The sequence below is a fragment of the Cetorhinus maximus genome, chromosome 3, assembly GCF_964194155.1.
Source record: "Cetorhinus maximus chromosome 3, sCetMax3.hap1.1, whole genome shotgun sequence".
Lineage (NCBI taxonomy): Eukaryota > Metazoa > Chordata > Chondrichthyes > Lamniformes > Cetorhinidae > Cetorhinus > Cetorhinus maximus.
The window spans coordinates 124,927,917-124,953,268 of record NC_135881.1 but is presented as its reverse complement, the minus strand read 5'-3'; the positions used below and the strand labels follow the sequence as shown (position 1 = coordinate 124,953,268).

The window sequence follows — 25,352 nt, the reverse complement described above, 5'->3', positions numbered from 1 at the left end:
CTCCACCCCCTCTTTGCCAGTCTAATTTTCCTCTTCACCTTCCCTCGCAACCTACTGCATTTGACCTAGTTTTCACTTGAAAACTTACACCCTCTTTTTTTGTTTCATTAACACCCTATCTCCCTCATCATTCAAGCAGCCCCATTTTTGGCTCCCTCACATTTCGCCTTTATTGGAATGTACCAGGCTATACCTGAAGCATTTCTTCCTTAAAGATCATCCATTGTTCTGTTACAGTTTTTCCTGTCAGTCTCCAGTTCTATTTTACCCTGGCTAGATCTCTTCTCATAGCATTGAACTTAGCCCTCTTCCAATTTAGAAGTTCTATATTAGATTGTTCCTTGCTCTCCTCATTACTAATGTAAACCTTATTATACGATGACCACTCTTATCCAAATATTTCCCCAAAGACACTTGGCCCACTTGCCCCTCCTCATTTCCCAGCACCAGATCTAACAATGCCTCCTTTCTAGTTAGCCTGATAACAGTGATCAAGGAAGTTCCTCCCCACTCCTTGCTCCTTACTCTAATACTATCCCATTCGATATTTCAGTAATTAAAGTCCCCCAGTATTACCACTCTATTGCTCTTGCGCACCTCTGATTTCCCGGTAAATTTGTTCCTCTATCTCTCTCACACCATTTGGAGGCCTATAGTATACCCTGAACCATGTGATCTGACCTTATTTGCTCCTCAACTCTAACCAAACAGATTCTGCTTTGCCCCATCAAGAGAATCCTCTGTTTCCATTACTACAATGTCTTCCCTAATCAATACTGCCACCCCACCTCTCTTTTTTCCAGACATTTTATATTCTTGTATGTTAATCGCCCAGTCCTCACCATTTTTAAGTCCCATTTCCATTATTGCCACTACATCATTTTGCCACATGGCCATTTGTGCCTGTAACTCACCAACCTTATTCACCACACTTGTACATTTACGTACATGCATTGTAGTCCTGTCTTTGCATTCCTCGCAGTCCTTTTTAGTCTGCTCCTATCTAATATGTTATTACTTCCTTCCCTAGTACTGTCTAACACTCTTACTTTATTCACCTTATTCTTGTTTTCCACTTCTATGTGCTGGTGCCCAATCCCTGCCAGTTTAGTTTAAACCCTCCCCAACCACACTAGTGAACCTCCCCACGATAACACTGGCTCCAATCCTGTTAAGGTGTAACCCATTCCTTTTGAATAGTTGCCTTCTGTCCCAAAACTGGTCCAATGTCTCAAGAACCTGAAGCCCTTCCTCTGCACCATGTTTCAAGCAAGCATTGATCCTCCCTATCTTCCTATTAATACTCTCAAGGTCTTACTTTTTAAACTTCATCCTTACCTCCTGAAAATCTGACCTTAGTACCTCAATATCTGGTCTATGTTGTTGGTACCAACATGTACCACAACTTCTGGCTCACTCCCTTCCCCCTGCAAATATCCCTCTCAGTGATGTCCATTTCCCTAGCATCACAATGATGGTTACAGAAATGCCTACCTCCCTACCACAGGATCTCCTAAAATGACTGCATTTCTACATTTTGCTGTTCCCTCCCATGCAGTCTCTTGCCCATTGATGCCATTGTCAGGAATGCACTCCTTCACGGCAGCGTCACTCTCAGCTGTCTCTAATATGGAGTATCTGTTTGGCAGCGACACTACGAAACGCCTGCACTACCTGCCTCTTCCTACTCGCCCTGATGGCCGCTCACCTACTATCCTGAACTCCCGCGGCCTGTTGATTGACCACCTCTTGGAATGTTTAATCCAGGAAACTCTCATCCTCCCTGACGTTCCACAGCAACTCCAGCTGCCATTCGAACTCAGAGACACTTCCTACAGACGTGGTCACCCAAGACGAGTGAAGTGTCCTGAAGTTCCCACATGGTGTAGGAATTGCAAGCAACAGGTCTCAAATGTGAAAAAAACACTATTCCCTCTTTAACAATTTAGTTAGTACCCTGTTTAAACTATTAATTTTAATTAATACCTCTGGACCTGCTCTACACTTATAATCAATTCATCTACTGCTGTACGAACCCCAATGCCTGATTTGAAACAACTGCCCTAGCTTAGAGAGAGAAAAGAGAAAAATACACACCAATCACTTACCTTCTTCTCTATGACAATACACTTTAATTTTCTTTAGAACACAGTAAGATTGCTCCGTTGTGCTCTCTCCCAGCCCTCTCCTTCATAGCTCTCTCGGGTCTCACTGTGCTCTCTCTCCCAGTCCACTCCTTCATAGCTCTCTCTGATCTCGCTCCTTCATAACTCTCTCTGATCTCGCTATGCTCTCTCCCAGGCCCACACTTTTACAGCTCTCTCAGAAGCCCTATTCCAAAGATTTGAGCACTTAGCCCAAAGGATACCTCGGTGCTGTACAGGGAGGAAGTTACATTGTTTGAGACGTGATCTTTTGAATAAGATGTTAAAGTGAGACCACATCTGCTGTCTCAGGTGGACGTGAAACATGCCAGAGCATTATCTGAAGAACTCTCCTGATGCCCCAGCCAACACTTTTCCCTCAATCACCAAACAGACCATGGTCATTTTTTGCATCTGCTTGTTGGATCTTACCATGCACAAACTTCAGTCTCATTTGTCTACATTGAAACAATGACTTCATTTCAGAATACTCTGTTGGATGTTAAACACCATGGGAGGTCCCGAGAATATGAAAGGCACGATATACATCCAGTTCTCTTTTCAATATGCCTGAAATGTCTTACAATCATGTTGATTTTCTGAAAAATCAGGAAAAGAGCAGCAGCTGGGATTGGAGGTGGGTGGGGGGGGGTCTGCTTGCTGACATTGTAGCCTAGAACTCTGTGCAAATTTGCTCGAGAGGGAGGAAAATGTTACAGTCACAGATTTTTCTTGTTATTATAAAAAGCAAGCACAAGATTGAACACTGCCAAATTGGGCTTCCTCCCCAAGTACAATAGAGATGACTTCCCAAAGTCATGCAGAAGTGACAGGGGAAAAGATAATCCAAAAAGCATCAAATGGTGTTAGCATTCAGAGGGTGTTCACAATTATCAAAAGAAACAAATATAGAAACAAAGATGAAAGTAAAATATTGCAGATGCTGGCAACCCGAAGTAAAAACAAAAAATGCTGGAAAAACTCAGGTCTGGCAGTATCTGTGGAGAAAGAAACAGAGTTAACGTTTCAAGTCCATAGGACTCTTCTTCAGGGCTAAAGAGAAGCAGGGATGTGATGGACTTTATACCGTTTAAGAAGGGCTGGATAAGATAGAAGGTCAGGGATAGGCGGAAGCTGAGGAGAGATTGACAAATTGTCATGGACACAAGGCAAAGGGAGTGTTAAAGGTAGTGGTAAAAGCTAAAGAAGATGCTGATAGTGGCATAAAGGTGAGATAGCAGAATGTATTAATAGCAGAACAAGGGTCAGCACCCTGGGAAAGCACAACATAGAAACCAGTGACAGATTGCCCTGTTGGGGGGAGGAACAAAGTCCTGGAATTGGGTTTTCCCAGGCATTTCACCAGTCACCAACACAGGGACCAGAGCACATGCAAATGTGGCAAGGATGACTGGAGCTGACATGCCATTTCATATATGTAACAATATGGTCTGTAGCACTACCAGTCCCTTTCTAATGTCAATAATAAAGAAGCTCAGCTGCCAACATTTTTTTTAGACCTGCTCACAAATTGAAAATCTACCCAGCCACATGAAGGAGAATTAAATGCTCCCAGGAATCTCAATTGATGTTACGATCCCTTCCTTGCCATGAAGACTCCTCAATCCCAGAATGGTTTAGTTAATTGACTTGCTGATGCCTGCTGCATAATTCTTCTGCTAAACTGCATGCGTCCCTTAAGGCTAAGAAATCTAATTGCTGCCAAGTAAAAGACTAAATCAGGTATTGGATGATCACAAACTGTAACAGGCAGGCAAAATGCTTAATGGGTATGATTGCCTAGTAGTTATGATCGTGGACTAGAAACCCAGGCATTGAGAGTTCAAACCCCAACCCAGGCATTGAGGGTTCAAACCCCACGCCTACTCATGACTTCAGGCCCACACTATGTGATTGACTCAATACCCTCAGGGCAGCTAGGATTGGGAAACATCCCAAAAGAAGGAAAGGTACAAATTTATAATGTTATATAGTACATCCCCCATAGCAAGATACTCTGACATTATGGTTTTTTTATTATTAGAAGTGGGCTTTGCTAGCAAGGCCTGCATTTATCGTCAATCCCCGTCAAGCACAACAGAAATCGAATTATGGAAATTTACTAAGCGAAAATGTGTTTTTATTTCAAAGCTTTGGAATGCACCAGTATTTCTGGATTTAGGATGAGGTAGTTATGCTCACATTTTTCTGGAAATTGTAAATCAGTAGCTCTCACTGTTCACATATATTTATTTAGTTAAATAATGAAATATGTTACAATCCCCCTAGGGGAACCGTGAACAAAAACAACAACATTTACTAAATGACCCCCCCCCCCAATTTACTGAAATGAGCCCCCTCAAATGAAATTACCAAGATTTCACTTTTTGTGACTTTTACTTTAACACAAATCAGAACCGACATAAATTAAACATCAGTTAACAGGCAAATGATATTTCAAATAAAAAAAAGGTAAATTTCACTTTAAATAATCGATATAATAAACATACATCTTACACAACCACAGCACCCATCTCACTCACTCCCTGCAGACTTTTGGCACCTTGTGCAATTCCAAAGTTCTCCAAATCAGCCTCTGGATCTCTTACTTTCACTCAATCAATTAATCCTCAAGTTGCATTCACCGGGAACCATAGTCTCCAGGCACCTTTGGGATGTCGTCACCTAAACAGCACACTCCTGCCGAACTTCCGTAGCTAGATTCACAAGAGTCTTGATAACGCAGCTTCCCAGAGACTCCTTTATCCATCCCTTTAATAAATCCCGTTAAATGGGCTGATCAGCTCTGGCAAAACTGAAGCAGCAGTAAAATTATCCAATTCACAATCCCTGCTCTAACTCTGTCTTTAGCTTTGTGTGTGTAATACAGTTAAACAGGACAAACAGCTCCTTGTAAACGTACCTTCTGTGTTCTCGCCTCTGCTGCAGCTCTTCTCTGTCTGCCAGCTTCTCATCTTAATTTCCCTCCTGTTGCTACTGCTTCCAGGTCAAGGGTCACCATGTCACATGGACCACTATTTATTAATATCCAAGAAAAATACAACTGATCCCTTTACAATTGATGCAAACTCTTAAAAATCCTTTTCAAACATTCTTAAAAACAATTACAGATTCCACAGGATTTTAGAAACTACAAATTTTCCTTACTGTACAGCTTCCAAGTCAAATGTTACATTTTGTAACATAACAATGTTACATTTCCAGAATCTATGAATAGCTGGTTGGTAGATGTTCTGGGATGCAGTCAGGTAAGAGTAATGGGATTTGGACATGATATATTTGATAGTATTTAAGTGCCATTCCAAGGATGTAGAAATATGAGGATGGGTCCTTTGAGACACAAATCGCAGGCCAAGGCAGTGAGAGATGGGGACAGACAGCATGAGATCATCATGTGACCAGTCCAATGTTAGTAGGCAGAAGTGAGTGATGCTGTAGACTCACTAGCAACATGTATAATACATTTTTAAGTGCAAAAGGCAGGCATGACAGAAGTAACATAGCCAAATAATGTTCCAGGAAGTGTGACACTTACAGAAATAGTACATGCAAGACTAAAATACAGACCACAGCATCAGTTCATTGGCATTTAGCTATTTAGGGATTCTAAATGAGGAGACCGGATTAACACCCAATTAAGCAATGTTGCTTTAGTCATCCAGTACCTCATACCATTGGACTCCAACTACTTTAAAATATTTCCTGCATCCAGCAAATATTAGGGTCCTTGAAATTTACTGAAAGCAGTTCTGTTTGCATGGTAGCATTGCACTATTGGGAGGTGCCACCTTGCAGGTGAGAAATTTAACAGAGGTCTCATCTACCTGCTTAGGTGGGTGCATAAGAATCTAACACTCGAAGAAGGGTAGGCAAATTCTCTGACCTGACCTTCAATCAACAGTGGCAAAACAATTATCTGGTCATTTACTTCTTTTGGTAGCCTGCTGTTCACAAATTTGTTGACAAATTTCTCTACATTATCAAGGTGATTGGCAAAAGAAGCAATGGTGACATGAGTGAAAACTACGCAGCACATGGTAGAACCTGGAATGCACACCAGGAAGTATGGAGGAGGCAGTTTCAATCGTGGCTTTCACAAGGCAATTGGATAAACACCTGAAGAGAACAAATCTGCATGGCCACAAGATAAGAACAGGGAAATGAGACTAGCAGAGTTGCTCTTGTAGAGAGCCAGCAAGGGCATGATGGGCCGAAGGTTTCCTTCTGTGCTGTAACCATTCTATTATTCTAAGATTATACTAGCAACTAAACTTCAGAAAAACAACCAATAGCTTTGAAGCATTTTTGGATCTCTTAAGTATAGATAAGGTGCTACGTAAATGCAAGTTCTTGTTATCTTGTTGTAGTCTCTTTCCAAGAATGAAAATTTGGCATTAAATGGAATGATAAACTTGTCTGACTCATTAGTCAAAAGCAACCCTCTGTAAAAAAAAAAAGAGTAGCATTACTCTGAATAAAAACTAGTTCAGCTGAACTACACTTTTCATCAGTCATAAACAGATTGAGATTTAGATTTTACCACCCCCACCCCTCCCCCCAACCAAAGAAAGCAACCTCAAGTCCTTGACAGGCAAGTCATCCAGTTGAGCAAGCAAGGGCTTGTAGTACAGACAGTGGTTTAAATATCCACGTTCCTGCAAATATACAAAGTGCTAAAAGCAAAAGGTGAGCACGTTAAGCACCAGCAATGCACAAAAACAGCCAGTATAATGGGCTGAAGGACTACTGCTCCTCTATTTTCAATATGACTCATGTACAAAACTTCCCCAGAAAATGGATAACTACTGGCAACCAAAAAGCAAGACTTAAGTAAAAAAAAAATCAACCAATTTCCTAAACACAAAGCAGTTACTCTCCTATTCTCTGGAAAATAGTAACATGATATCATAATTGCTTCATCACCCGGAGAGAAGCATCAGGCTACTCAAGCTGGTAGGAGCCATGACTTACATTTATATAGCACTTTTCATGACCTTTGTGAACTATTTTGAGACATTCAAATAAACTGCAATGAAGTGTAGTTGTAATGTAGGAAATATATGGATGTTGATTTGCACACAGCAAGGTCCCAAAAGGAGCTAGGGGATAATGACCAGATAAATCTATATTAGTCATGTTGGTTGAGGGGGTAAATGTTGGCCTGGACATCTGGAAGAACTCACCCGTTCTTCTTCGTATAATGCTGTTGGATCTTTCACATTCAATTAAGGGAGGAGACAGAGCCTCAGTTTAACAGCTCATCTGAAAGAAGGCACCTCCATTCGTGCAGCCCTCCCTCAGTGCTGCACTAAGTGTCAGCCTAGATTATCTGCTCAGGTCCCTGGGGTAGTTCAAAAGGAGCATTCTACTACTGAGCCACAGCAGACACCCAAAGGCAATTAGTTTCAGCCAGTGTTGCGTTCGGTTTAAGCATAATTTACAGTGAAAAGAGACTAAAAGAGAGAGCTCAAATTTGAGCTTTCACCAAAGCCTAGAAATCTACCCCACTGATGAGTTTCTGATGAGACTGACAAAGATCACTACATATGGAAAAGAGGAGACAGATATCAGCTGAATGGAAACAAAATCCCCGATGTCATCATGTTTGAAGTAGCTACTGGAGAACATGGGATGAGTATAAAAACTGCCTAACAACTTGGCTGAAAATTCTAATTAGTATTATCAAACAGGTCGGCAGACCTCCTCAATTCCAGACCCAGGTGGTAAGCAGTCCCAGGAAGTGTGTGGGTGTGGGTGTGTGGAGTGGTGGTTGGGGGGGTGGGGGGGGGTATTTCTTTTAAAGTAAAAGTAAGGTCTTTAGTTTGGGTTTAGATCTCTAGTCTTTTTTTTCCCTCTTTTTCTTAAAGATAGCTTGTTAAGTATAAGATCGATACTGGTGCGTATAAAAAATATAAAGTGTAAAGAGTGGGGATACTAGTGTAATTAATTAATAAATTTAATAAAATACAATAGCAATGGCAGGACAGCTGATGTGCTGCTACTGCAGCACGTGGGAGCTGCTGGACACTAAGGTGATCCAGGGTGAACACACCTGTACCAAGTGTTTGCAGCTCGACGAACTTCGGGTCCGAGTTAAGGAGCAGGGGTCCGAGGTGCAGACATTGCACCACATCAGGGAGGGAGAAAACTACCTGGACACTTTACTCCAGGAGGCGATCACACCCCTCAGATTAGGTAATTCAAATTTGGTCTGTGATCAGGGACAGGAGGGTGTGACTGCAGGTGATGCAGGTTTGGGGGCCCAAGAGGTAGCGTTTGAGGAGCCTCGGCCACTGCAATTGTCCAACATTCACAAGGTTCTTACAAGCTGTGTGGATGAGAGCAGAGACTGCAGGGAAGATGAGCGAACTGACCGTGGCACCGTGGTACAGAGAGCCATTCAAGTGGGGGGAGGAAATGGGAACGTAGTAGTGATAGGGGACATTATAATTAGGGGGATAGATACTGTCCAGGAGCTCCAGGGACTAAGTGCAGAAAGGGAAATCCAGTTAGCAGCCAAGAGCATGAGTCCCGAAGGCTGTGTTGCCTATCCGGTGCCAGGGTTAAGGACATTTCCTCAGGGCTAGAGAGCAACTTGGAGTGGGAGGGGAGGAATCCAGTTGGCGTCATCCATGTTGGTACCAACGACATTCATAGGACTAGAAAGGAGATTCTGCTGAAAGAATTTGAACAGTTAGGAGCCAAATTAAAAAGCAGAACCTCCAAGGTAACAATCTCGGGAATACTACCTGAGCCACGGGCAAACTGGCATAGGGTAAATAGAGTCAAGGAGTTAAAGGTGTGGCTCAGAGATTGGTGTGTGAGGAATAGGTTTTAGAACATGGGGCACTAGCACCAGTACTGGGGTAGAAGGGAGCTGTTCCAGTGGGACAGGCTTCACTTGAGCCGTGCAGGGACCAGTGTCCTGGCGAATCGAATAACTAGGGCTGTAGAGAGGGCTTTAAACTAGATGCGGGGAGGGGGGTTTTGGAAAGGAGATATATAGACTTACATGGCAGCCTTGCAGGCAGCTATTTAGGTAATGATACCCAGAGTGTGACAGGAAGGGACAGAGTGTACAACCATAAAAAAAAAGCACAAATAGAGTCAAAGGGAGAAAAAATGGTAAAAAGGCAAAATTAATGGCCCTTTAATTAAATGTACCTAGTATTCAGAACAAAATAAATGAATTAATGGTACAAATAGAGGTTAATAGATATGATCTTATAGCCAATACAGAGATGTGGTTACAAGGAGATCAAAACTGAGAGGAAATATTCAGGGGTGTGTGACTTTTCAAAAGGACAGGCAGGAAGGAAAGGGTGGTGGGGGAGCCTTGTTAGTATAAGATGGAATAAGTACGATAGCAAGTAAGGATTTTGGATCGGAAGGTGTAGAATCAATAAACTTTGAGGGTAAACTAGCAACTAATATAAATACAAATAGTAAGAGCTTCTTTAAATATATAAAAAGCAAGAGAGGCCAAAGTAAACATTGGCCGCTTAGAGAATGAAGCTGGGGAAATAATAATGGGGAACGAGGAAATGGCAGAGGAGTTAAATAAATACTGTGCTTCAGTCTTCACGGTAGAAGGTACTAATAGCATTCTAAATATACTAAATAATCAAGGGGAAAAAGGTGGCAGCAGTGAGCAGTGCCTAAAGGGAGAATGGGAAATGGTGAGCAGTGCCGAGAGGGAGACATGGGAGGCAGTGAGCAGTGCAGGGTGGTAGGCAATGGGATGCTGAGCAGTGTCAGGGGCTGGGGGAAAGAGGGGGAGTGAGCAATGCTGTGTTTGTGCTGCAGTTTTTTGACACGCCATCTGACTTTACTTAGAGCTGCGCTCCTGAGCAGGCTTACACCTGTTAGGTGCAGCTCTGAGTAAATCAGTGTAAAAACCAGGTAAATATAGGGCAAACTGCCTAAGTTTGCATACTTCCAGGTCCCAAGGGCTCCCACAGAGTCATTTCTGACGTATCCAAATTTCCTGGTTCCTGGTTTAACTGGCATAAATCAGCTCCTGGGAACATCCAATGCCTTGCAACTTTCAATAGCAGCGAAGATCTGAGTGTTCATTGTTATTGGGGTTGAAAGATCTTGGCCATATGGGGCTGTGTTTTATGCTCCCCCACCGGTGGGCTTAAAGGTGAAGGAGGGGGGCACATAAAATCCAGCAGGTGGCCTTCCTGCTGCTACCCACCCCCTCCCAACCTGTCTGTAGGTTTATTTTGGGGGGGGGGGGGGGGGGGGGGAGTGTGTGTGTGTGTGTAAAAGAGCCAGGTGACCCTCTTTTGTGGGCCCCCTGGGTTCTTCAGAGGCACCCCTGATGAGGTCTTCCCCACCTCCACCCCCTCCCTCTAACACTCCTCCCCCCACCTCCACCCCTGTTGACCCCTGACCCTGGACATACCTGGGACTCCTCAGCATGGCAGGGCTGCCTGGAGTCCCAGCAGTTGCCAGCATTCCCGCTGGTGCTGGTGTACCCACAGAGCTGTCAGCTATCCAAATGGCCGGCAGCTCTCTACAGCTGGACTTGCTCACAAGATAGGGCTGGAAGTTTTGCCTTAAAGCAATTAACTCTGCTCCCCACCCACCGTTTAGGGGGCAGGGGGAGGTGGAGACTGCAGAGCCCTATAAAATCCAATTCAGGCTCAGCCTGAATTGTTAAAACTACCGAAAGTGAAATGCTTACTGGCTTTTTGACAACATTGCAAGATTCTAATCAGGACTTAAAGCAGCGATACTAGCTCAAGCATTGAAATTATAAGTCACTATAGGCCACACATTGACAAATAATAAAAGAACATTTTGTGCAGCCTTCATCTGCCAGCACATTCATGCAAAATTAACTTTGCTAAGGCATTTGATTAACACTTCCTGAGCATCCACTGGCATTTCACCCATTCATTTTGATTCTTACATACAATTGTTCCTTGTTCTTCAAAGTATGTTTCTCTACCCTATGCTAGCAGATTGGGTTAATTATGGCAGTGCATATTTTGGGACACCTTGTGTCTTTCCCTATAAATTGCTCCTACTACTAAGGAGCTGTAAAATGCAATGACTTTCAGAAAGCAGAATACAATTATGTAGATGCAGAGGAACAAATTTGCAAGGAAATTACAGAGAGGTGCAAGAATTTTAGAGTACTTATAAATGGGGGACTTTAATTATCCGAATACAGACTGAGATAATAGTAATGTAAAGGACAGAAAGGGGCAAGCATTCCTACAGTGTGTTCAGAAAAGTTTTCTACAGCAGTACGAGAAAGGAAGCACTGCTATACCTGGTTCTTGGGAATGAGGTAGGCCAAATGGATCAAGTTCTCAGCAGGGGAACATTTAGGAGACAATGCTCATTGTATCATAAGGTTTAGGCTGGTTATGAAAAGGGACAAACAACAATCCAGAGTAAGGATAATTAACTGGGGGAAAGACAACTTCAATGTGTGTAAAAATGAGTCACAGGCAGATCAATTGGAATCAAAGATTGGCAGCAAAAATTCTAGCTGAGCAATGGGCTACCTTTAAAGGAGATAGTTTGGCACAATCATGGTATATTCCCATGAAAGGGAAAGGTACTGAAGAAAAAGTGTGCTTAAGACAGGTGTCAGATGGATAATACAATCGAGAGCCAGGCAAATATAGAAGGTTCAGAGGGGAAGTGAAAAAACATAACAGAAGCAAAGAGAGAGTATGAAAAGAAATTGGCAGTGAACAAAAAGGGAATCCCAAAGCCTTCTATAGGGTAATATGAGCATATAAATTAGGAGGAGTAGGCCCCTCAAGCCTACTCCACCATTTAATAAGATCATGGATTGCAACCTCAACTCCACATTCCTAACTACCCCCGATAACCTTTTACTCCCTTGCTTAACAAGAATCTACCTATCTCTGCCTTAAAAATATTCAAAGACTCTGCTTCCACCGCCTTTTCAGGAAAAGTTCCAAAGGCTCTCAACCTTCCGAGAGAAAATTTCTCTTCATTTTTGTCTTAAATGGGCGACCCCTAACTTTTAAACAGTCACCCCTAGTTCTAGATTCTTCCACAAGAGGAAACACCCTCTCCATAACCACCTTATCAAGATCCCTCAGGATCTTATGAATATAAAACATATATATAAATAGTAAAATGACAAGACAAGTGGGATCGATTAGGGACCAGTTGGAGGCAGGGGGAATAGCTGAAGTATTAAATTAACACTTTGCATCCGTCTTTCCCAAAGAAGAAAATGCTCCCAGGTCATGGTGAAAGAGGAGGTAATCAGACATTTGAGGGGTTTAAAATTGTTGAGGTAGTGGTATTGGATAAGCTGTCTGTACTTAAAAGTTGATTAGGCACCAGGACCAGATGGGATGCATCCAAGGATACTGAGGGGAGTGAGAGTCAAAATTATGGAGGCAAATGGCTATAATTTCCTAGTATTCCTTAGATTTGGGTGTGCCAGAGGACTGGAGAATTGCAATGTTACACCATTGTTCTGAAAAGGGTGTAAAGATAATTCCAACAACTACAGGCCAGTCAGTTTAACTTCAGTGGTGGGGAAGCTTCTAGAAACAATAATTCAGGACAAAATTATTAGCTACTTGAGCAAATGCAAGTTAATCTGGAATTTCTTGCCCAAAAGTGGAGGCAGGTTCAATCGAGGTATTCAAGAGGGAACCGATTATTATCTGAAAAAGGGAGAATGTACAGGGTTATGGGGAGAAAGCGGGAAATAGCACTAGGTGAATTATTCATTTGGAGAACAGCACAGACATATTGGACCAAATGGCCTCTTACTGTGCTGTAACAATTCCATGATTATGTCTAATTGGGAGCTCATTATCACTGTAGTTGGTACAAACTTGTGTTATGAAAGCATGAAAAGAAGCAATTTTTATTGAAAACATTGTATGACTTATACATCATGCATCATGTCAGTCACATTTGCATTTATTCTTCTTCTGCAAGCAACAAACAGCTTCCTTTTGAATAATCATTGCATCCTGGAGAATACTATTTTAAATGCCCCATTCTATATTTAAGAATTCTCAGAACAGTAGACATGAAGAATAGACAAAGCATTATTAATGCTAGTTTTTATGAAAAATTCAAAACCCTATACTTTTATTCAGAAAAACTACAACAGGTCAATAGCTGATTAATGTGGATGGACTTCCAAAAATATTAGTGAACACATTCATGCACCTTTCACTCAAAATACCTACAGTGGAGTATTAACACTCGCTTACTTTGTCAGTTAAAGAAATAATAAAAAGCTTCAACTTGTCCCCTAGCTCAGACTATTGTCCCTACAAACCCCAGCTTTGATTCCAGTTATTGATAAATCTTTGTCAAAGTTTCCCCTGGCGGTTGAATACTTTAATTTCCCATTAATAAGCGTCTCGAAAGAGCCAGCATGTCTGGCCAATTTGAGAGCATCTCATTTCAGGAGTAGCAGTCTATGGCAAATATAAATGTGTACACAATGTACCTCAATTAATTTCTAAAAAGCAAAGAAAACTACACACTGCATGGTGCTGTGGGGGGAGGAAGAAAAGAGAAGAAACTTAATGTTTCAAATATTATTGACAAGTGCAGTTTAAAGGGAAACCACGAGTTACCAGTGGCACATAATAATTGGTAAAACAGATTTGTAAAAAGTACATCAAAATATATTACATCTACAACAGGAACTGCCTTTAGTGGTCCCTCATTCAAGTTCCCTATCAAATTAGATGAATTCCAGCATGTTTTGTTTTCTTCCTATATGTCTGCTTGCTTGCTTTTTTCGCAAACTCCTTTTAGTCCTTCAATTTTGAACCATCATACCACAGAAGTGCAAAACCATGCAGTATTGGTTTAGAAAGCAGCTTCACAGAACTCCAAAAACAATTGCTGCATTATAAATACATTAAGTTGTGTATGTCGTTCTGCACAAAGACAATTTATACATATTTGTAGGTGAGCTTAATTTTGTCACAACAGCAATTGCTCTACTTTGAGTGCAGCTCCAATCAAGCAGTTGTACAGAAGGTGCAAAGCTGACCTTAGCCAAAGGCCATCAATTTCTTTTTCTTTTTAATTTGTAATTTATGAAAAAAAAGGACAAAATTGCAAATAAGAGTGCCAAAAATACCAATAAAAATTCCAGGAAATGTAACTCACGTGTCATAAAAAACAATATTTGAATTGCCATAAAGCAAAGAGCCTAATTATAAACAGCTGAATTCCAGAATGTGATCCCAAAATACTGGTAAAGGACCCAGCACAATAAAAATGAAACGTGTTCAGTCATTCCAAATCTGTAGTTATAGCTATAGTTTAAAATCCACCTGTCTCCAAACTGAAGAAAGCATAGGTGTTACTTCAAAAAGAATAGGCAGTTATTCAGCCTCCAATCCATCAGCAAATTTGTCAGCACCACTTTCAGAATATAATGAACCTGAAATGGGGAGCAGGATACCCCATTAAGAAGGTGGGATATGACCTATATCTTATTTTGATCTTTAGGTTAAGTCCAAATACATCCATTTACTATAAAAACTCTGCTGATTGCACTTACTCCAAATGATTCATGTATAGCTAGCAACCAGTTTCAACACTACAAAACACATCTCAAGATAGCTTCATTCTAATTCTCTGTAAAACAATATATGAAACATGATACTGCTCTCAGAGACACTGAAGTACTGAGGGAATGTTGCCATTTTGGAACCACCATCATTCAGATAAGATGTTAAATACAAGACCCCTTCTGATTGTTTTGGCTGATGTTAAAGGTTCCATGGCACTATTATGAAAAGTAAGGAGTTCTGTCAGTGCCCTAGTCATTGAAAATTCTTCCCTCAACAATCATTTAAGTTAATTAACCATTCATTCCATTTCTGATTGCGGGATCCTGGGACAGTAACGCAAATCAGGTGTCAGCGAATTGGCTGCTCATTTTACACTCAGCCTGACTGCAATAAAGAAAATTGGGCAGAGGGTAAAATGGGCTGCCCATGCCTCCCCTGTTTTGCCCTACCAAGCGGTAAGCACACTTCCATACATCTTCAGAACTAATCATTGTACACAATGGGATGTTTGAAAGTAGTGATTACTAAATCAGTCCTTTAAATTCCAATTCCACCCAATATTGCTCACCAGAAAATAGATGAAACTTGAAATAAAGCCCTCAAAGAGCAAATTTCAGATCCATAAGTTCTATACTTTGGACATTCTAGTAATTCCATCTCAAGAATAAGCTTCAGAGCAAAAATAGCTCAGACATGAGAAAAAACAGATTTGCAGTTGTATGTGCCCTTGCTAAAGGAGCTAGTTATCTTAGCATGCACCCAGCCTGCAAAACACGCAAAAATATAATTATGGTTATGCAGCAGCCCCACTGAACACCATGCAGCTTGCGATAAATCAAGAGCAAATTCCATCTGTCCAACAGAAAATATAATTCTTCTGTTGGATAGATAATTGGCTTTTAGCTGGACACTTTGTTCCTGAAAAAGCCTGTAGACAACCAATATATAATAACACATGATGCATCCATGTGATTTGATAATGACAAAGAACATGCATTAATTAATAACAACTTATACACCTTCCAATCTTTGTCAAAAACGCAGGCAATGTAATGACTGAGTTTGGTTAGTGGTCGAATCATGCCATATCAGATTAGTAGGACGTCTGGTGCACCCAAAAATCGTGGAGTAAAAGAGAACAGAAAGGAGATGAGGGAATAGAAGGGACTAGTCATCCAAGGCCATTTCGACTGGCTCAAATCAGAGGATTTTGCTTTATTTGAAAAAAAAACACATACACAAGGGATTACAGATCTATATTTACAAGTAATTTTGGAAGTACTGCTCACAATGTGCATACCCTCATTCTCTCACTATTTTATCATCCAAATAACCAGCAAATGAAATCAGAAAATGTCTTAAAATGTTAACTAGAGAAGCAGAGATGCCAGATCTGAGTATTTCCAGCATTTTTGCTCTTATTTCAGATTTCCATCATCTGCCATATTTTGCACTTGTTTACCTTCTCAGAATTAACCACTGAATACCTCTGTTCTCTTTAGCATGACATATATACACCAGCTAGCTGAGCAACGCATACAGAAGTGTTTAATTTTGAACACAAGACAAAGCTGGTGGATCACAACCAACACATTAGCCCTTTTTTCTCTCACAGATGCTGAGTCACTCCCTGTGCATTTCAGGATTTTTTATTGCAGCAGAATTGAGACTCACTTTATTCAATGTATACATAGCAACATGATACAGGTATTCAACTGAATAAGCAAACCCCTGATAAACATCAAGACTGAAAGGCATTCTCTATCCAAAGGCCTTGAATATAGACCACGTGGTCTATTTTTTTGTAAGTAGGGAAAATGAAGTAGATAGGGAGGCAAACTGCTCTAATTCAGACTATCAGTAGAAATTCTGTTTGCGTATTCGTATGTAAACTCCCAATGGTTTTAGTGCCATGTAAAACTTAAAGTCTGTTACCCAATAATTAGAGAGAAACAACCCAAACTTGTGCTATTGCTCCTCTGTTATAATCCTGGCACATCCCCCCTCCAGGAACATTATCTTCTGTAATGAATTAAGAGCTTAGCTCAATACTACTACAAGCTTCCCTTTCAATCAATGGGAATAAAAATAAAACTGCAAATTAGGTTTTGCAGTCTATACTTAACTGTAGACCCATACTTTCAGATACATATAATTTGCTTTAATATTTTCATGTAAAAAAATCAAATATTTAATTACTTCAGGGGAAGAGGAAAAAAAACAAGTGCTGCCCACAAAACAGAAATGGACATCTCTCAGCAATGAAAAATGCCCATTCATGAGAATAAGATGGGAACAGCTTACAACAATATACACAATCAAATGCAAGTACCAGACCCAAACAATTGTTGAACATTATAGAAGATCAAGTATGAATAAGTAGAAAGTAGGCTACAATTGACTATAAAAGCAGAGCTATCTAAATGCTACAATAGGATGACCATTCACTGCAGAAGCATCAAGATGAGCAACTGGATAAATTAGGCAGAAGAAAACTCAAAACGGGGTTATAATTTGACGGAGAGGTATGAATATTTGATATCATAGCAAGAACAAATTTTTCATGAAATAGTCCAGGGCAAAGAAAAGTTATTCAGAAACATAGCTTTCTCAACCAACAAATGACTTACAATAAGCCAGTGGCATAGTGCAATAACACCATACATATCCTCGGTGTAATTCCACAAACCGAAAGCTCTTGAGCTGTAAGATGCCAACTGGAATGAGACACTAATGAAATGAGTCTTTGCTGAAAGATAGGGACCACACAGGTAAATGAGATTTTGCTGTAATTAAATCTAGAGTAGCACAGAATTGTTACAGTGCAAGTGGAGGCCATTTGCACCATTGTGTCTGCACCAGTTCTCTGAATAAGCAACTCACCTACTGCCATTCCCCCACCTTCTCCCCATAACCCTGCACATTCTTCCTTTTCAGAAAATATCATTCCCTTTTCAGTGCCTTGATTGAACCTGCCTCTACCACACACTCGGGCAGTGCAGTCAAGACTTGCAAGTCAATTACTTGCTACATGAAAACATTTCTCCCCATGTCACATTTGCTTCTCTTACCAATTGCTTTAAATCTGTGCCCTCTCACAAATGGGAGCAGATTCTCTATCTATCATGATCTTGCCAATTTTTATCAAATTTCCCCTTAACCTTCTCTTCTCCAACTATCTTCGTAACTGAAGTTCCTCAGCCCTGGAACCATTCTCTGCACTCTCTCCAATGTCTTCATATCATTCCTAAAGTGCAGCCCCAGAACGGAATGCAATATTCCAGCTGAGGCTGAACTAACTAGTGTCTTATACAAGTTCAACATAACCTCCTTGCTCTTGTACTCTATGCCCCTATTAATAGAGCATAGGATACTGTATGCTTTATTAACCGCACCATCTTGGAGGAGATGGTAGCATAGTGTTCATGTCACTGGACTAGTAATCCAGAGGCCCAAGCTATGCTCTGGGGTCATGTGTTCAAATTCCACCATGGCAGCTGGTGGAACTTGAATTCAATTAATAAATCCAGAATGGAATTGAAAGCTAGTCTCAGTAATGAAACTATCAATCATCGATTGTTGTTAAGAGCCATCTAGTTCACTAATGTCCTTTGGGGGAGGGAATCTGCCACCCTTACCGGGTCTGGTCTGGCCTACATGTGACTTCAGACCCACATCAATGTGGCTGACTCTCAAATGCCCTCTGAAATGGCCTAGAAAGCCATTCAGTCTAAGGGCAATTAGGGATGGGAAACAAATGCTGGCCTTGCTAGTGACGTCCACATCCCAAAAAATGAATAAACCTGTCCTGCCACCTTCAATGGCTTACACATATATATGCCCAGATCCCTCTACTCCTGCACCCCCTATCGAATTGTACGTTTTATTTTATATTGTCTCCGTGTTCTTCCTACTAAAATGAATCACTTCCCATTTCTTCCCATTGAACTTCATCTGCCACTTGTCCAACAACTTGTCTTTGTGAAGTTCTATTCCATCCTCCCCACAGTTTATGATGCTTCAAGTTTCACATCATCCGCCATCAATACCTCATCATATTACCTAGAATGTAAAATAATCTAAAAAGGTTGCCAATTCAAATCTACAAAACTCAGGAAACAAAAAGATTAAGAACAGTTTAAGAATAAGGTGCGCCTTGGGAAGTTGAAGAGGGCAACGGTGAAGTATAATGTAACAGAATTATGGATAGAGCTCAGTAACGTTAGAGGTGAGGTAGCTAGGAGGGGGCAGATATGTTATGGATTGAACATGGGGTTTGAAGCTCAACTCATGTTTAAAGCTGCACAGTGATTAATTGAACCCAAGTGAATACCAAGGGGTGAGGATGGTGTTGGGGCAATGGTACAGATTGAGAAACTTCAGTTTTCCCTATGTTCAACTTGAGAAATTTATGGTTTACTGTCAGATAGGCAGTGTGTCAACACAGGGTGGCTCTTGAAGAAGGCAGCCATGATAAAGCAGACTTACTTTTTTTCAAAAGGACTGGACATATTTTTAATGTTTTTATGAGCCAGAAATTGAGATTACAGCAATGGCAGGCCTTGTGTAAAGATGAAGAAAAATAATTAATTTAGAATAATTGCATTACCAAACCACATTTATTCTTTGGCCAATTATAGGTTTCACTTACTTTCAGCTGTTTCCTTTTGTCCAGTATGGTCAAAGAATTCCCTCAACCGCAGCAAAACTGAAAAATTTATAATCTCCCATCTCATTGCAAGATGCAATCCCCTCATCAAGCTAAAAGGCCTTGAATATCTTGGTGTCAGGCAATAGAGGACAGGCTTAGATAGGTTGGGAAAGTAGGTTGATGAGTGCAAATGGCCTTTAATATGGAAGTAATAGGAGAAGGAAATAAACAGTGGGAGCATAAGCCAACTGGCCAGGTTACAGAGCACAACACAAAGGGGGTTTTGTTTGCCGGGGGGGGGGGGGGGGGGGGGGGGGGGGGGGTAGTGAAAATTAACTGGATCTTGGAGACGAACAAGCAGAGGGATTGAACAAGTCCCAAGAGATGATAATAAAGAAGGTTGGACAGAAAAGGGAGGGCAGTTTAAGACTCCTGAGCTGTGAGGAGAAACCAAGAGCTAAATTATTTACATTGAAGACAAAGCTCAGTAGACATTATTCAAAATTCTTAAAGAACAGATAAACTGAACATCAATAATATATTCAAGATTGACAAACAGAAGTAAAAGCTGAAGTTTGGGAGAGGCAAAAACATTAGATTTAACTACTTTGTGAAGAGTTAGGACAGACAGTAGAAACATACAATTCAGATAAAAAAAGAGCAATTAGATAAAAATTTAAAGAATGGACAACTGACAGTATGTGGCACCTTTTCCTACATAAAACAAACAACAGGGTTATGGGGTTGTTCGGACAGAGGAAACTTCCCATGCCTATCAACGCACGATGCTCTTGAATAAGTCCTAGCTGACCGATTACACAATATCAATTTGCCCAATTTGAGCAACAGCATTTATGCAGCAAAATATTTTAAGGGGCTTCATGAAGGAAAAGACGCCATGCAGAAATGGAAGAAAAACTGAAGAGATCACAAAAGGCACTGGTTTTGAAAGTGGAGATAAGTAGCAGGCAGCGGGGTTTAGAAGGAGCATTTCAGAGACCACAAAATAAAGGGTGAAGGACTTGCCATCTTAGACGCAATCATTGGGGCAGGAATGTATCAAAATGTATGCATTATACCCTCCAGTCTGAAAGTGCCCCACTATTCCTTGCCATCACCCCTGCCTCCGCAAATTTTTGAGAGTCCATAGAAGGATTGACAACCAGGGATAATTACAAGTATATGGTATATAAAATTAATAACCTACTGTACTAATCCGTTGCCCATTGGTAACAAAATTCAGTACAAGATTAAATACAAGTGAATGGATTATTAAGTATTTTGGGGAATCACATATTCCATCATTTAATAAAAATGCAAATCTGTGTCAATTCTAGTGATTTATTATATTTCCACAGAGTGGATTAAACTATGGTCTATTCAACATTAAATAACCCATTTGGCATAGAACAGGGAAGCTTTACGACTATCTTGTTAGAGTGAAACATGTCTGTTAAAACAAATGTCATAAAACTCATGGCATAGATAAACTTACGCTAACCTTTTAAATGACCACTGTAGGACAAAGCTTTCACATGGATGCGAACAATCTTTAGACTCCAATACAAGGTCATAAGTGTAACTTATAAGAATACTGTTCAATAGGATTGAGGCTCACCAAACTTGTGATGATCCAGTCACCATATTCTCCACATGATACAAAATATACGCAATATTAAATATATGCAATATTAATTAAATGTGCAATTCTCTGAAAACAAGTTTGAGACTGTAAACTATCAGTCAAGACCAATACACCAGTGCCAGAGCAACTTCAAAAGGGTTTTGCAATCCAACTGTTCCACAAACTAAGCCCACTGTACAAACTCTCAAAAAGGGTGGTGACAATCTGTTACCTGAAGTGTTCTGTTTCTGATAGTTTGCTTCAGTTAATACAAATTTCTTCAAGTGAAAACTGTCTATTTTATCAGAATTTATATATTAGGAGACTCAGGAAGAGAAAAGAATCAAATTTCTTTGTATTGGCTTCTGTACTTATTACTCTTACCTTGCTTACATTCTATCACCTGCCATTTCCAAACAGTTCAAAAATTTAATGGCTCATGACCAACCTCCCATAATCTCTCATTTGACGCCAAACAGTTAACTGGTTCATTCTCCATAGCAACACTTCTACCAATCAGAGTCCAATGGCCAACCAATCAGCACTCTCTTCTCATACAGTATAAAGCTGTTGTTTCCCATGACATTGATATTCTTGCGATGAGTGCAAGATGAAAAGCTTCAACAAAATGTCTTTTTTAGCAATAAACATTGGATTATTTTTCTCGTTTCATTGAGAAAATGACCATTCAGCTTCCAGGTCACTAAAAACCCGAGCTATATTCAGGTTCAGGACAATATAAAGCCTGAACTATGCTCTGAAAAACAAAGTTGCAGTCTGACTGATATGTGACTTCTGTCTAAATTAGGGACGGACAAATAGCTGTCAGTGAATGAGAACCACACTCATACCCATCACTGTAACTTTTAACAACAGCATTGTGTGGCTCTAAAAATGAACAGCATCAATTCACCACGTCTACGGTCAATTTGCTACATTTGGTGAGCGCATTGGACAACACTGCTCTAGTGCAACCTATATATTTAATTATAAATTGGAATCTCTATTAAAAATAAATGTTTTAATGCACAGCTCCATCAGTTTACTAATGCAATTTCCATCCTTTGACAATAATTATCTAAACATTTATAAAATATCTGCACAACTGGTTTGTATTGTATTTGAAGCACTAATAGAGGGCATGGCAATACATAGATCATTTTATTGCACTACTCCTCTATTCCTAATCATTGCTATGTTAAGTGGGCAACTGTCATGTAACGGCTGTAGTGTTTTAAATGGAGACAGGCAGGAATATCACTCTTGCAAACTTTCAGCAGCTCGCTAAAGAAGGTAATGGCAGAGGTCTGGAAACAGCCAACCTACTATCATCTGACAAGAGTTCAGAATACAATCTAAAATTGCAGCAGGAAGAAAATTATGGGTGCACATTTTTTAGCCTCCTCTCAATCCAAAAAGAGGGAGCTTTTAAAAATATAAAGGGAATGTAAATCTATCTCCAGATCTGAAAATGAGTCTGCTCCTGCGCACAGGTCAAACTTTGTGAAGTGGACTTGGCTTCCATAGAGAAGTGGCACTCTCAATCAAACACACCTTCACTTTAACTCATCAAACCAGAACAAAATATCAGATACAGAGAACTCAATACTACAGAAGCCTAGCAGTACAGAAATGCAGAAAGCCTAGGTGAATATAGAAAGTGCAGGGATGAAATTGAAAACTTAATTAGGAAAACAGAGGCCATGAAAAAACATTGGCAAGTAAAATCAAGGAAAACCCAAATATAATTTACAAATAAAGAGCAACAGGATAATTAAGAAAAAGGCCTAATAGTGGTCAACAGGTAACCTTTATGTGGAGACTGAAGACGTGGACATGGTTCTTAATGAATTCTTTGCATCTGTCTTCACAAAACAGGATGACGATACTGATGTTGTGGATGAGCTGAACTACTGGATGGGATAAACAGGGAGAAGAAATACTAAGGGGATTTAGCATCTTGGACAGTAGATAAATCAAGCCCTGGTGAAATATATCCCCGGCTGCTCAGAGAAGCAAGAGAGGAAATAGCAGAGGCTCTGACTGTCATTTTCAAATCATCACTGGCTACAACTTTGGTGACTAAGGACTTGCAGCTGCTAATGTACCATTATTTAAAAAGCAAGAAAGGAATAAACTGAGTAATTACAGGCCAGTCAGCTTAACCTCAGTGGTATGATGGACAGTATTGGTTGTCATTTAGAAAGGCACGGTATATTCAGGGCAGTCAGCGTGAATGTTAGATGAAGATCTTGTCTGACTAGCTTGATTGAGTTTTTCGAGGAACTAACAAGAAGGGTCAATGAGATAGTTCATTTGATGTGGTTTACATGGATTTTAGGTAGGTTTTGGACAAGGTCCCACAAAGTAGACTGTTACAATGTCAGAAATAACATTTTCAAACAATTCAGATCCTCAAAATTCAAACAGGACAAACCAAAGGAGAAATAAATTTAAATAGAATTGAGTTGCCTGGGTTTCTAGAAGAGGTATTGATATCTCGGCCTCGAGAGAGTAATTTGACTAGTGTAAATGTGATCATTAGTATTATCGAATTACCGGTTAAAGTGTTCGAGTTAAATTCGAAAGCGAATTTTCTTTTTCCACATTCTGCTACATGCAACAGGACAGGATCATCATCCAACATGCTGCACCACAGAATACTAACAAGACAGTTTGTAACATTTCTTCTGAACCTGTGAAATGTCTATCTCTAAGCAACTAACGCCAGCACCTCGCATCAACAGCAAAATCTGCAAAATGCCCTTCACTAAAATCAGAAAGCAATTCTACTACATATGGCCACCTTGCAAAACAACCAAGGGGTGTTTGGATCATATTTTAGGTACATCACTAACTACTACTACTGTGAAATCAGTAAGACACATTAAGCACACTGGTAAAGGCACGGCCTGACCACTTCATACAATAGGACGAGAAGTATAAAGGCGGGCAAGACAAATTAACATTAGCTTTGGTTTTACACGTGTATAAATCCCCACACACTATGTACGGAGATAGAGGGCAATCTATTTCCTCAATGAGGAAGCCCGCCTAGGAATTGCCTTACACACCCCCCTCCACTGCCCTAGTGACGGACATTAGTATTACTAACTGCACATTGCACACAATGACTGCAAGACGATTAAAGCAGTTAAAACATATTCGGCCAAATCACGATTCAGAACAGCAGACGTTACCCCAGAGCTGTGCTACAAACTTTCACATCAGAAGCACGAGCTTATTACAGTTGCCGGATTATTTCGTTCAATTAGAAAAAAACCGTCTTACAGTCAATACATCAAAATTTAAAATACAAGCAAAATTAAATGAAGGTGGAGAAGTGTGGAGCAGGGGAAGGTGAAGTCGCAAGTGTAGAAAGCACAAACCTGTGTGGAAGCGGCTCCCTTTCTCTCCCTCCGTGCGTGCGCGCGCGCACATGCGCGCCGTGTGTCAACAGAACGCGCGAGCCACAGGCCGAACGAAGCAGAGAACCGGCGCGTTCCAATTCCCAGCTCACACCTTCCACGGGCGGAACGTGACTGGCGGCGGAATTCCACACGGAAGTTGGGCTTCCCTTGGACAGAAGATGGCGAGGAGACAGCGGCACCGGGGGAGGAGAGGAGAGGAGAGGAGGAGGGGGGGGAATGATTGGCAGCGTCACGTGCCCGCCAGCGCGGACTGCGCAGCCCAACACCAGGAGACAGTCCGCATGCGTCAAACATGCACCCTTCGGAGCAGCTGCTGAGTCCGCTCCCACTTGGCTGACTTGATAAAGTGACCTGCGTCACTGTCAGAGGTGGGTGATGTTTGCTTTTTCTCATGTCCATTCTCAAGTGGGGGTTAATATTTCACTCAGCCACCTTGCACGATTTCTTTTTTTAAAAAAGCAGGAGGTGCTGCTAGTACTCAGCAGGTCAAGCAGCAGCTGTGGAGTGACAGAGTTCACGTTTCAGGTCGGGTGGATGACCTTCCAGCAGAGCCACGTTCAGATTCCCAGCATCCGCAGTTATTTTGTTTTTGCTTTATTAGGTCTTGCACAAACGCCGATTTGCCAGCGGGTCACGCCGTATCGGGTTTCCCGCTGGTAGTGAAGGTCTCCTATTTTGACGAGGGGTTGAACCTTATAATGAACAAGTGGAGTGTTTCAGCGCATGGATGAGTTGTTGGGGTTGCTGGAACTCTGACCGACTTAAGGAAAGGAAACAGCGGAGAGGGGCTGGCCTGTTTTGGGTGAAACAAAAGATGGCAATTGGAAATTGATTGTTGGAAACACGCCCCGAACTCAAGAAGAGTCATATTCGACTCCAAACGTTAACTCCGTTTCTCTCTCCTTAGATGCTGACAGACCT

General features: G+C 41.0%; 1 protein-coding gene across 6 annotated transcripts in view; it reads right to left on the bottom strand.

Annotated features, from left to right (window-relative positions):
- Positions 1-24,676, bottom strand: part of LOC144678890 (protein PALS2-like) — a 141,311-nt gene extending 116,635 nt beyond the window's left edge. The window contains exon 1 of one of the 6 annotated variants that reach the window (XM_078538916.1): positions 24,390-24,676. In XM_078538916.1, the coding sequence (XP_078395042.1) occupies positions 24,390-24,441 (52 nt within the window). In that variant the 5' untranslated portion in view covers positions 24,442-24,676. Of the gene's footprint in view, positions 1-4,654; positions 4,678-5,067; positions 5,107-24,389 lie in introns of those variants that run through there. The other 5 variants (XM_078538917.1, XM_078538918.1, XM_078538921.1 and 2 more) reach the window with 5 other exon arrangements.
- Between the last annotated feature and the right edge of the window lie 676 nt (positions 24,677-25,352).